Genomic DNA, 12,869 nt, shown 5'->3' on the forward strand with positions numbered 1-12,869 from the left:
TTCTTACTGTATCAGACTTTGGCATAAAGGCAAATACTGCTTCACTTGAATCCAGCATAACAGGGGATAGACTTTGGGAAATGCTTGATTTTTTTAAGAAAAACAGACAAAAAAAAATCACATATGGTATCAGTTCCAGCTTACTGTTATGGGACCCTTGGCAGCAGAACAATGACACTTTATTTGCATTATAGGCATTGAATGGGAGAAGAGACAAAGTGCTGTGGCCCTCTTTTGCAAGGCATTTAATATGCTTAAGTCCCACTGACCTCCAGTAACTAAAGTTAAGCATATATTTAAGGTATCTGTGAACAAAAGTCTCAGGTCTCAGAAGGTCAGAAGAAACCTGAATCATTGGTGTTCTAGGAAGAAACAGAACTAAAGGATTTACTGTGGCATAGATGTCTCTCTTCTATTCCAGTTTCCTAAAATAGGGAATCTTGTATGGAAACTCTTAGAAAAGATAGACCTCAGATGTCTTTGCAGCACCTCTGTGGCTCCAGTGAAGAACTTTTTTTAAATCTGAGCCATAGACTGGGTTCTGGACTTGATCTCTGCCACTTTCTGCAAGTATGGTATGGAATTATAAATCATTAATCTGGTCCTGTAAGTCACTGAAGCAAGTGCTCAGTTATAAGATCTGAAGATAGAGATGAATTCATCACTCAAACATGGTGAACTTTGCAGGGGAACATGACAGTTGTTACGTAAGTATTGCCATATTGTCTTCAGAATGTCCTACTCAATTAGAATAGCATAGTTTAGGCAGGTGAACTGTAATTACTGTTTTTTCTACAGGTTGCGCACTGCAAACGATTTACAGATTTTTCTTAATGGATAGTCATTTATCTTCTGATGTTTCATCCTGTCCTCAGTGGGCGTGTCTACACCAGGGATTTGACTTAGAGCAGTAGTACTGTTGATGCAAATTCTACAGACACACATTGTTGCCTTTTGCCAATGTCAGTTTGGTTATCAGAGTAGTTTTGGTATGTGCAAACTAGATTTGTTTTGGAGAAAATTGTCAGAACACATACTCCCCAAATGCTCCATATGTGCCTACGGGAGACGTTAAGGTCTTAATCACTACATGGGCTGTATTCTCATGATATCCTGTAATATTTTTTCTTTTTGAAAGCTTTGAACCACATATGTAGTGAATATGTTCAGCATACGGGATTAAACTAGTCCAAAGTAGAATGTCCAACCCACATACAAAGATACGTGAGGAGCCTCAATATCAGCGCTTCACTCTGCTGACCAACTCCTATGGCTCCAAATTACTTGCTAATGTGGACACAGCCAGGAAGCACTTGTCATCTTATTACTTGCTTCTGTTAGTCCAAACAGAATAATTTGAAGTAGCACTTTTTCCAGTCATTGTTTTGTTATAGTGTAGTTAACTGAGCAGGTAATTTCCTTAAAGAAGGGATTACTGCTTTTTTTAGATAAGAAACCCTAGGGAGGAATACATTAAATAAATCTGATGTTTAGAGCTTTCTCTAGTGGCAGAAAATTATGTCTGCAGTACATTGTGTGATACTCTGTTGCTGAAGAATGTATAAGATAAGGAAGAGCTTTCTCTCTCTAAAGAAAGTTTTTAAAAGCACTTGTAATACAGTAAGGTTTTAATTCCAGAAGATGATGGGTGATAAATGGAAAAGACTTCAGTGGTTAAATGAATGCTTGTTATTAACGTCTCCTCTCTCTTCATTGATGCATTCAGTTTTGCTTTTATAATTTTTTAAATGTACCATGTGGGGCTTTTCGTAGCTAAAAAAGTTGCTTGTATGTTTTTATGAACCCACTAAACTTAAACATTTTTTTTTAGAAAAATAATGTGGATACATTTTGCTTTCTTCAGGCTCAAGAATGTTAAAATAGAAATGCTTTCTTGAATTCCCTCTCCTGGCTCAAGTTACTAGGTGGTCTCAAGTTACCAGAAGTAAAATTTATAAATCTAACCCCTAGTCTAGACATTTTCCAGCACTGACTGCAGTTCAAAAATATTAATGTCTAGCTGGCAAAGTGAAATTCCCCCCAGTGATTTTTGCAAATGACTAGAAAGTTAAACTTTTGCCAACTGCTCCTTCTGTGCATAGAGGTTATTAAAAAGAATCCAGGCATTTATAACGAGGGCTTTTAAGACTGAAACACCTTGGCATGACCTTTGTGTCTCCTTCTGTTTATTCAGGCTTGGCCTCTGTGGCTGGAATGTGTGAGCCTGAAAGGAGCTGCAGCATTAATGAAGACATTGGCCTAGGTTCAGCTTTTACCATTGCACATGAGATTGGTCACAAGTGAGTGAGTTTAAAAAAATAATGTTTTAATGTATTGCCTTTTTGATATTAGTTTAATAATAGATATTATTTTTCCTGCATGGCTGTACCATCTCTATTCTGGTGCTCCATGTTTCTGTATATAGTATTCATGAGTGGCAGTACATTTTATTTAGTATATATTTCCGAGGGCTTTAACTTTAGTACTGAAGACTCGTTGTTTACCCTTTGATTTCAGATTCCAGTTTAATCTGTGCTTTTGAGATTTGGCTCACAACCTTCCTACTCTGTTTCATATTTTAAAATATTTGGCTTTGAAAATTTTCTCCCCCCCTTTTGTCTACCTTTCTTTATGAAACAAAAGCAGTTAAAAGGTAATTTTTTTTTTGCTTTTTCTTATTTTGTCTTACATTTAATTCAAACTATTTTCATTAAAACATTGATTCTGTTGTCAATAGTCATATGCTTTTAGTCATCTTTCACTCAAGCATGAAATATATAAAACAGTCATAGCATCACTTGTTACATTTTAAGCACCAGCATATCATTTTAAAGAGCATGATGTTATGAGACTGATAAAATCCGAGTAGAGTTTGGTCTGGAAATATTTCAAGTCTTCCTTCAAAAGACAGCATTGTTAGTACGTTGTGATGACTCTAAAAATGCTAGGCACCTTCTATTATCAAGAAGTTTCCTTCTTTGTTTACATGGGTTGACCAACACTGAGTTATGGATGACATGTTTTTCCAATCATTAGCTGATGCAACTGCTAAAAGTTCCAATGCAGACTGAAATGGAAGCTATCAATCTGCTGATCAAAAGCAGGAGTTGGAAGTAAACACTTATTTCCAGCCCACCTATCATGCGAGATAATCACTGGGCAAGTATGATCTCATTTATATTATGTATGAAAAAAACACTGTAGTTGCACTGAAGTAGATGAATTCTAGAATCCAAAAGCAATTGTATAAGATCTGAACAAAAATAATTTAAAACACGTGTAATTCTCATCATCTTCATTTCCTTCCTCCTTTACTTGCATGAATTGAAAAAATTGAAAATATATTTCCACTGTTGAGGAAAGAGCTCCTCCAAATCACTCATAGTTCTGCAATTCTTGTTAATAACATCTCTTATAGTAATATGTGACCTTGCTGTGAATTTGTCACACGTTTAAAAACAAAAAAACTTACAATACCACATCTTCATTCTAATCCGTATGTCATGCAACTATATCTTTTATGCAGGTTATTCCACAGATACACAAAAATAATTTAAATATATGCAGCTATTTTATCATGTAAAGCTGGCATGATGACAACAATTGATTTGAAGAGCTTAGACTTTGATTAGAATCTGAGAAAAACAATAGCCATTGTATATATCCTGTGATCACAGGATTTTTTTTTTTTTTTACCATCTGTGTTTTCTTCAATCCATATCTTTTGGCTTCTTATATATAAGGTCTTTTAAAATTCTGAAATCTCATCTCTTTGAGGCTTTCGCCTCCTCCTGTAGCTTGCATGACATGTCAAATGCTGGTTTGAAATAAAAGTAGAAATCATATTCATTAGATTTTATCCGATGCACAGTGATTAAAGAAAGTTGCACTGCAAGCACGGTGTTAAATGAACATACCATGTAGATAAAGCTGAAGGAGGAAGGGGGGGGGATGTTCGGAGTGATGGCGTTTGTCTTCCCAAGTAACCATTACGCGTGATGGAGCCCTGCTTTCCTGGAGATGGCTGAACACCTGCCTGCCGATGGGAAGTAGTGAATGAATTCCTTGTTTTGCTTTGCTTGCGTGCGTAGCTTTTGCTTTCCCTATTAAACTGTCTTTATCTCAACCCATGAGTTTTCTCACTTTTATTCTTCTGATTCTCTCCCCCATCCCACTGTGGGGGGAGTGAGCGAGCGACTGTGTGGGGCTTAGTCACTGGCTGGGGTTAAACCACGACAATAGCTTCAGTAAAAGCTGAAAAGAATACGTGGGCAAAAAATCTTCAAGGCTTATAACATTTTGTGCTATCCACTCATCACCCCCCATTCACCCATAATGTGACTGAATGCCTCTCTGACTAAATCAAGCAAGTTATTACTTTCTCTCGACTTCCTGCTTCCTTGAGTGGGTATTATTAATGAATGTACTAGAAGATACTTGCATATGTGAGTAAAATAATAGTTTCAAGGAGCATTGTAAACTTTTTTCTTTGGCTGTGCCACAATGATTGCTTTTCTCTTCAGACATACATGGGAAATAGGAAATTGGCTTCGTTGTCAAATGAAAAATAGAAGCATTTAAGTGACATGTCTACACTGAATATATAACATACACTAAAAAACCACTCAAATTAGAATGGGAGGATTGCATTTTTAGAGATCATGTTTTTATTAATTATATAGATGCTGTGGAATACTGTTTTTATTAAAAAATGTTGAACTGAGGAATAAAATTATCTTGTGATTAAAAGAGAACAGTAATGGTAATACATATATTCTGGTAGATTCTTCACAATTTATCCAAAATTGGATTTCTACGATTCTCTGATGGGAAGTATGGCTCAACTTGTTATTAGTTTCTAGTAGTTCATTAAATTATAAAGTGATGAGAAGTCATTAGATCATCCAATCTGACTTTCTGTATATTGCAGTGTATTAAATTTAAGTCATTTACCCTTGTATTGATCCAAGTAACTTGCATTTGGTTGAAGAATATTATCCAGAATATTATCCAGAAAAGCACTTCGTCTTGAAGACTTAGAGACTGAGAGTGTGAATGTGATTATTATGGTCAGTCATACTTTCTGTTAAATATTTATAAGTAATTTTTAAAATATGTTTTTGGCTTCCTTACCACTTGTAAGTTTTTATTATAGTTTTGATATTTGTATAACCCAGTTTTGGTGCGGATAAGCTGCGTGCAGTCGAGACTCATAACTAGCTGTTTTCATTGAAGACGACCATACACTGTGATTAAATCTGTGTTTCTTTCTTGAGGGCATAAAGGTGTTAGATTAACAGTTTTATGGTTGTTTCTCCCTATGCATGGTTCTGAGAACAGCCTTGTATTACTCTTAATACTTCCGTGAATCAGAGAAAATTCAGAGTGAGCCCTTCAGCCTTCAGAATAGTGTCTCTAGAAATTTGATTTATGATGCTTGACTTTCAGGATGCTGAAGAAATGCTTAAGATTTCTGGTAAGCAAAAATCACAACCAGTGATTTCTCATGGCAGGAGTGAGAATTGAATGTGCATCCCCTGCATTGTCAAATAAAGTTTGACTTTCTCTTCTTAGTGAAGAAAGGAACTATTTGCTGGCTTGAATATGCTCTTATGATCAGACAAGTGTAAGATTTAAGATCCAGTCCCATTTTGTGTTTCCCTACCAGCTGAGTTAGGAGGTTTTCCGCTCTGTGCTTTTTTATTTGAATACTTTCTGAACTGCCTAACTTGCCCCATGCACACTGTACAGGACGGTTAGTTGAATTGATAGGGAATTCCAGGTTCCATTGAAAGGGGTATGTCCCTAAAAGAAAGGCATTGTGCCATTCATTGTTGCAGTCCTATTGAGTGAGCTGAGATCTGGAAACTAAATAACAAAGTGAAAAAGAACAAGTAAGATAAAAGGGAGGTGGGAATTGAAATGTCAAAACATGAGGATAGTGGACTAGACTTAGAACAGAGAACTGCCCATAAAACTCTGAGTAAGGAAAGAATTTACCAGTGACAGACATCTATAGAGGGCCATATGGAGGGAGCAGGGAGAAAAGGCTGGTGGCTAAAGTAACTTCTGAAAAGTCAGAATTGTCTTGATTTATAGAAGATGTAATGAATTGAAATTCAGAGGAGTTTGGCAGTCATATCTTGATGAAAAGAAGGTGTAAGAAATAGTAAGGAAATAGATCGTAGTCTAATGAAGTAAATTGATTGCAAGATGAAGAAGAAAAATAATATTTCCTAGCATGTATTTAGTTCTGAATTAGTTCATATGGCTAAAACGTGCCTGCAATTATAGCATTTTTTTAAAAGTCTTTTTTAGTCTGTATGCAAAGTAGAAAAATAGCATAAATACTCCTACTGCCTATATGAGAAAGTTGGTCTTCAGTGCTGGAGTAGAAATTTCTAATCTAGGAAAATGTACTTTCAGAAGCTGGTTGTCTTTTCCTCATTCTTCAGTGATCAGAGAGCTTCATGTTTGATCAGTTGAATCTCAGCTGCAGTATAGGACCTGATTTTGAGTGAGATATTTTCTAGAAGAAACGCGTCTCCAAGGAATATATGTATTGTACAACTAGTAGGAAAATACTCCAATCTGAGGTAATAGGGACACATGTACCAAACTTCAAAATACGAGGCACAACTAGGATGAATTGTACTAACACCACTTCCCATCAGCTCTCCCATGAACAGATCTCCAGTTGATGGTGTCATCGTTGTTTTATCTATGATGATGATGTCTTCCATCTTCAACTATAGCAGGGCTGACACAGTCTCAAATCTACATTGTATGAACATCTCAACACCAGCCAGAACAAGTTAAAACTTGTCCTTGCTAGATGCCAAGGATCATCTCAGAATGATGACTTAAATTTTTAGGGACAGTTTAAGTAATTTTTTTTTAGTTAAGGGAGTAAATTGACTGGACAAGCCACTTAAGACTATATATATATATATTCTCTTCTTTTTTGTTAAAGAAACATTGTTTTAGGTCTGCCTTTGTAATACTGCAGGTATAAAAGCAGGCAACTTCTATTAAAATACCAATGAAGATTTTTTTTTTTAATAATGTATTGTGCATTATAAAATGAAATGTCATAAACAGACTAGAAAAACAATTCTGGTTTCTGTCATATGTTTATATTTAAAATATAGAAAAGGCTTGTGTCCGTGTAAAATATTATTTGAAGTATAGAATTAACAATACTAAAATAATTTGTCTAACATTAAAGCATTCTAATCAAGGAAAAGGAATGTAATAACATTTCACAGATCTTAAAAAAAGTGTAAGAATAAATGGGGGTGAAGAGGAAGGTTATAGAAACCTTCAGGGCATCATGAATTTCCAAAGGAAATCTGAGCTCAGAAGTTTGCTTCCTGATTAGAGGCAATACTTTCCACTTTGACCTACAGTGTAGAGACCTGTTGCATTCATACTCCAGCTTTGTGTAGCACACAAACCTTACTTGATGTTACTCTTGTGGAATGAAAGCTGGATAGCTGTGGCAATGTAAACCAGGAGGAGAAATTTGTGCTCTACTTTTTCTAATATTCCCATAGAAGTCTGCTATTTCCCCATAAGAAAGTTCAGGTTTCTGAATAAGCTACATTTTTTCAGTAAATTAGAATTTGCTGTGTTTTTAAGAGCTCCATATGTTATTTAATACTAAATTATGCTATTACATCAAAATTGTATTTGATTGGGTGTTTGATCATCAGCCATAACTCAAAGAGAAGAATGACGTTTAGGAAGTAAATGGGGAAAAATGTTATGCTAAAAGTATGCTAAAATTATATTTAATTTCATGGCAGGTATGCTTGCTATAAAGCTACCATTATTCAATTAGTTTGTTTCCCAAATTTTCAGGGAAGTAATATGTTTCACTAAAGTCAAAGTTGTAAATTCTGCATTACGTCCGAATAAAGGATTAGGGATGCTCCAAACCATATAACGATCTCCAAATGCAGGAAATCAGCAGTTAAGGTTAAAATCCACATTAAGACATGGATATAGAAAGTAAAGTAACTTGTTCCCTCCCTTGAGAACAATGCAATATCAGGTAGTTTCAATAAATGCTATCAATGTTTGTGATCTCAAATTAAAATAAACGGATTTTTCAAGACCATACTTTTTTATTCTTTTTTTCTTTTCTTTATAAACGTCATTTAAGGGTGAGTTGCAATTTGCATGCAATTATGAAGCTATAACCAATACTTTTATAACATTGGCTAGAAATATATGGAGGTCTTCCATGTAGAGAGGGAGGGGAGAACTTTCTCTTATGACATGGTATGGGGGATACAGTAAAAACAAACAAATGTAGTTCATAGCTCTGATATTATAGGAGAAAAATATTTTATTCTTTAATAGCAGATTTTGTGCAAATTCATGCTCTTTTTGTTGAACAAGATAATGCTGAAACATGCTAGTTTTCCCTTTCTTCCCTCCTTGCATATGTTCTAATGTCACTAAGAAAAGGCAATTTAAAGCTATAGTAACATTTACAGATACAGTGAAGCTGTCTCTTAATTTTCTTATTTTTTCAATGTAGGCTGCAAATAGACATTCTAAGCTAAGCTATATGAAATACATATATAGATTTAAATGACATCTTTTTAATAATAAGAATAAGTACATGTCCTGGTTTCGGCTGGGACAGAGTTAATTTTCTTCTTAGTAGCTGGTACAGTGCTGTGTTTTGGATTTAGTATGAGAATACTGTTGATAACACCCTGATGTTTTAGTTGTTGCATAGTAGCGCTTACCCTAAACTTTTCAGTTTCCCATGCTCTGCCAGCAAGCAGGTGTGCAAGAAGCTGGGAGGGAGCAGAGCCGGGGCAGCTGACCCGAACTAGCCAAAGGGCTATTCCATACCATGGAATGTCATGCCCAGTATATAAACAGGGGGGAGTTGGCCAGGAGGGGTGGATCGCTGCTGGGGCATCAGTCAGCGGGTGGTGAGCAATTGCATTGTGCATCACTTGTCTTTTCTTGGGTGGTATTTCTTTTTTTTTTTTGTTATATTCCTTTTCATTACAATTATTATAATATTTTCTTATATTAATAATTATTTAATAATATAGAATATAATTAAAATATATAATTATTTAATAACTATTTTAGTATTATTATTGTTAGTATTATATTTTATTTTTAGTTATTAAACTGTTCTTATCTCAACCCATGAGTTTTACTTTTTTTTTTTTCCGATTCTCCTCCCCGTCCACTGGGAGGGGGGAGGAGTGAGCAAGCGGCTGCATGGTGCTTAGTTGCTGGCTGGGGTTAAACCATGACAGTCCAACACTAAAAAAATACAAAGTTTATGAAAAAGTTGATATATCTTATCTAAGCAAATAAGCTGGCAGTTTTTACAAGCAAATTATAATTTACCCTTTAGATCTTATATCTAATACAAGAGTACTTGTTCAAGCATGCCTTCCATCTTCTACTGTAGTAGAGATTTACTGTTTGAAATTTTTAAAGTATTCTTCGCTGGTGCACTTCATGACCCTTCCTTGCCCCTTGCTTCATTCTCCATAAATGTTGTGAGAGCAGTGTATCTAAGTAACATGCTGAGGCAGTGAAAGAAAATCTACCAACATACCTGGGTCAAGATACTTAGCTTGAAAATGACCCATTTCACTCTTAGTATATATGTTTATTTTGTCTTTCCTAGTGCAAATAATTAGTATAACTTCTTAAGGTTAAAGTTTCTTTTCTCTCTTAAAAATGTTTATTTTTCCCAAAGAGTTACATGTAGTTATGCAGCTGTAAATCAGCCTCTGATAGTGGACAAGAAGATAAAGAGCTTGATTTTACAATATCTCTCTTGCTTGTATTCCTGTAACTTTGTCGCTTCACCTGACTCAAGATTCTCAGTCTCTGGTACTTTCTTCCTTATGCTGTTATACAAGTGGCAGAGCAAAGTAAGAGCCACTGCTTTAAAAGAATTAGTCCAAATTCTCCCTATAACTCATGAATCTGTAAGTGACTAAAAAATGAACATACCCTGTTGTATTTAGAGAAAAAAAAAAATTAGCATTCTCTGCAGTTCTGAATGCTCCAAACTCTAAGAAAGCTAGGAAATGGCTTGATCTGCAGATCATTAGTACTACAATTGGAAAGCAGAGATAATTGATTGCTAACAAGTGAGAAAAACAGTTCACCTGAGTAGCACATTTCAGATAACTTCAGTGCTATAAAAGTGCATGGTATACAAAATAAACCTCTGTGAGCAGTACTGAGGAGCATTCAGATTGGTTTGGATCTGTCTTATCTGAATCTTAAATGTTTGGATAATAAATCAAGATGGAAGCATCCTGGCTGTCTCACAAAAATAACTGCTGTCATTTCAGATACATCAGCAATAAATGTTTTGGCAACTATAGCCATCATAATTTAGAACTACCCTACAAATCAGCAATCTCATCTTAAATACAAATGAAATTGTAGGGACCTGCAGTATTGTTCCTTCACAAGATAAAGGAAGGGTAGATGAGAAGTTTACATTCCCATCCTTCCCACTGTTTATACTCCAGGGGCTCTGGTTATCTATTGCTGTTTTATTCAGTGCAGCTGAGACCAGTTATCTCCCCAGTGATTTTTGAGGTCAGATCTTAAGTTGGATGTGTATTACAAATAATTCCCTCAGATATTTTTTTTCAGATATAAGGAAAAAGATTGCCAAGAAAAAAAAAATCTGTTCCATCGCGGATGTTAGTAAGTGAAACAGACACAGAGCACTAGTCAGACCTGCTGCTGCCTTAGCATTTTTTAAGAAGTATACAAACTATAGAGAAATTGCAGGAGGGTTTCAATTATGATTTTAAAGTTCTTAGTGCTGCTGCTTTGCACAGTTCTTAAATGTAATGTAGGCCCTCTCTTGGGAAAAGAGGAGCCATAATGCTTGGAAAAAAAGTGATTCAGAGCTGCTGGGCTAAACATCTTTCCTTGAGATGGTAGGTGGAAAGGTAACTTCATAGAAAAACTCCTGTGTCAGCTGAGAATACTTCTCACTCTCTCCTTGCTCATCTGGCTGTCTTTTTAAAGCCAGAATTATACTGGTAGTTTTAGACAGGCTCTTTAAGCCAGTGAAAGAAATACAGTCTGCATGTCAGTTTGAAAAAGGTAAGTAAATTATAACAGTGACTCCATGAGGAGTATTTTATGTTCCTTCCTTTCTTCCCTGCCTTTCCACCCCAATCTAATTGCAAATGTGCTTTTGTAAAAGATGTAGCCTTAATGTAATGATGACCAAATATAACCAACATGTTCTGGTGGAAATAAAACTGGTATTTTGGACAGAAACGTGTTTTCATCTGCAATCCTGGCCATAGGAGTACAAATTACTGGCCTGTAATGGCATGCTGCCACTACCATCTTCGGAAAAAGATGACAGTAATTGCAAAACCCCTTTCCAAGCATCAGAAAAAATTACTTGCATCTAATGATCAGTTTCCTCCTAAATTCAGAAGCAGGGGCAAGTAGAATAGCCTTCTTGGAAGGGAATAGATGATTTAGGTGAATGAATAGTTATAAAAAATGAGAATACCATCAGCTCATGAAAAGGCATTGAGTTCCTGTGTGCATCAGGAATAGCAGCTTCACAGACATGCTTTTTATCAGACATGCCACTGCCACCATCAGCAACAACATCTTTTTCATAAGGAGAGTGGGTAGAAGAAGGAAAGCTATTAAAGTACAAACTTTGTTCTTTTTGATAGGCCCAAAAGATATTAATTTCCCAGGCAGTTGAAGTCTATGTCATTTCTTTGACAAAGGGAATATACTAACTAGGGATAAGCCTGTATATCAGAAATAGTCAACATGATCCAATTCAACTCTTTCCCACATATCCAAATCCCCATTTCTATAAAGGGAGTAATTCATAGAGATTATTAAAAACTAAGGTTTTCTATTTTAAGAAATTGTACAGAGGTAATTCAAAAGGAAATGTTTCCATTTGAGGTACCCCTAATTCTAGGAAATGATGGCAGTTGAGAACTAGGCCAATAAAGTACTTTTTTTCATTGTAAAATTCTGATTCAGTTTGTTGCATTGGACATCTAACTCTTTCCCTCCCAAAATATATATCAATATTGAAGACTGATCATAATAATAAACACTGGTCTGAAAGTTTCATTATAGCACATACATTGCTCAGATGAGTATTTTTAAAGCTGTATTTTTTATATGCTTGGGGTATTCTTTGTTTGATGATATCATAATCTAAGGTATCAGTCAGACCTTTCCCATATATAATATAGCATATGACTTTCTGCATTTATGAGACATCACACACTAAACTAGATACATGCAGACATTGCTACAGAGTAGGTATTCCATAGGGAGACATCCTATAGGCATGGAAGTGATGCTTTTTTGATTATGAAGTCCTTCTCCAGCCTGTAGGAAACATCCATCATTCACTGATGTTCCTTTTCTTATATCCATGCAATTAATGGGTTTTGGGAGTAGTGGTTAGCAATACCTTGTGCTTTTAGTTTGTTATGATCAGCTGAAGAGGTGAAACTACCCAGTGTATTGAAGCTCAGAGTCACATGAAAGTCTTGTATTTTTATACCACATTCTGGAGCAATATGTTCAGATTAATATAACAACACTGTCACTGTTTTCAGTAAAGAAAGTGGTATGAAATACTCTTGTCAGTAGATAAATGGCCAACCTCTAATCTACCACCATTTGTATCTTCTGGCAGTCAGTCCTAAAAGTTTCTAGAAAATCAAAATGGAGTGCCTCAATGCATTTGTATTCCTGAACGATGAGTAAGAAATCAGGGAGTCAGACTTTTTAGCATTTGTAATAGAGAAGGCTCCAACGACTGACCTCTTAAATGACACATAAAGAAGTGA

The 12,869-nt window shown here is 35.5% G+C and overlaps 1 protein-coding gene across 2 annotated transcripts in view; it reads left to right on the forward strand.

Annotated features, from left to right (window-relative positions):
* The window catches only part of LOC127029107 (A disintegrin and metalloproteinase with thrombospondin motifs 6-like), a 169,681-nt gene that overhangs the window by 72,226 nt on the left and 84,586 nt on the right, over positions 1 to 12,869 (forward strand). For both annotated transcript variants that reach the window (XM_050914751.1, XM_050914752.1), the window contains exon 8: positions 2,195 to 2,300. In XM_050914751.1, coding sequence (XP_050770708.1) covers positions 2,195 to 2,300 — 106 coding nt within the window. The remainder of the gene's footprint in view (positions 1 to 2,194; positions 2,301 to 12,869) is intronic.

The sequence above is a fragment of the Gymnogyps californianus genome, unplaced genomic scaffold (assembly GCF_018139145.2).
Source record: "Gymnogyps californianus isolate 813 unplaced genomic scaffold, ASM1813914v2 HiC_scaffold_73, whole genome shotgun sequence".
In the NCBI taxonomy this organism is placed as follows: domain Eukaryota; kingdom Metazoa; phylum Chordata; class Aves; order Accipitriformes; family Cathartidae; genus Gymnogyps; species Gymnogyps californianus.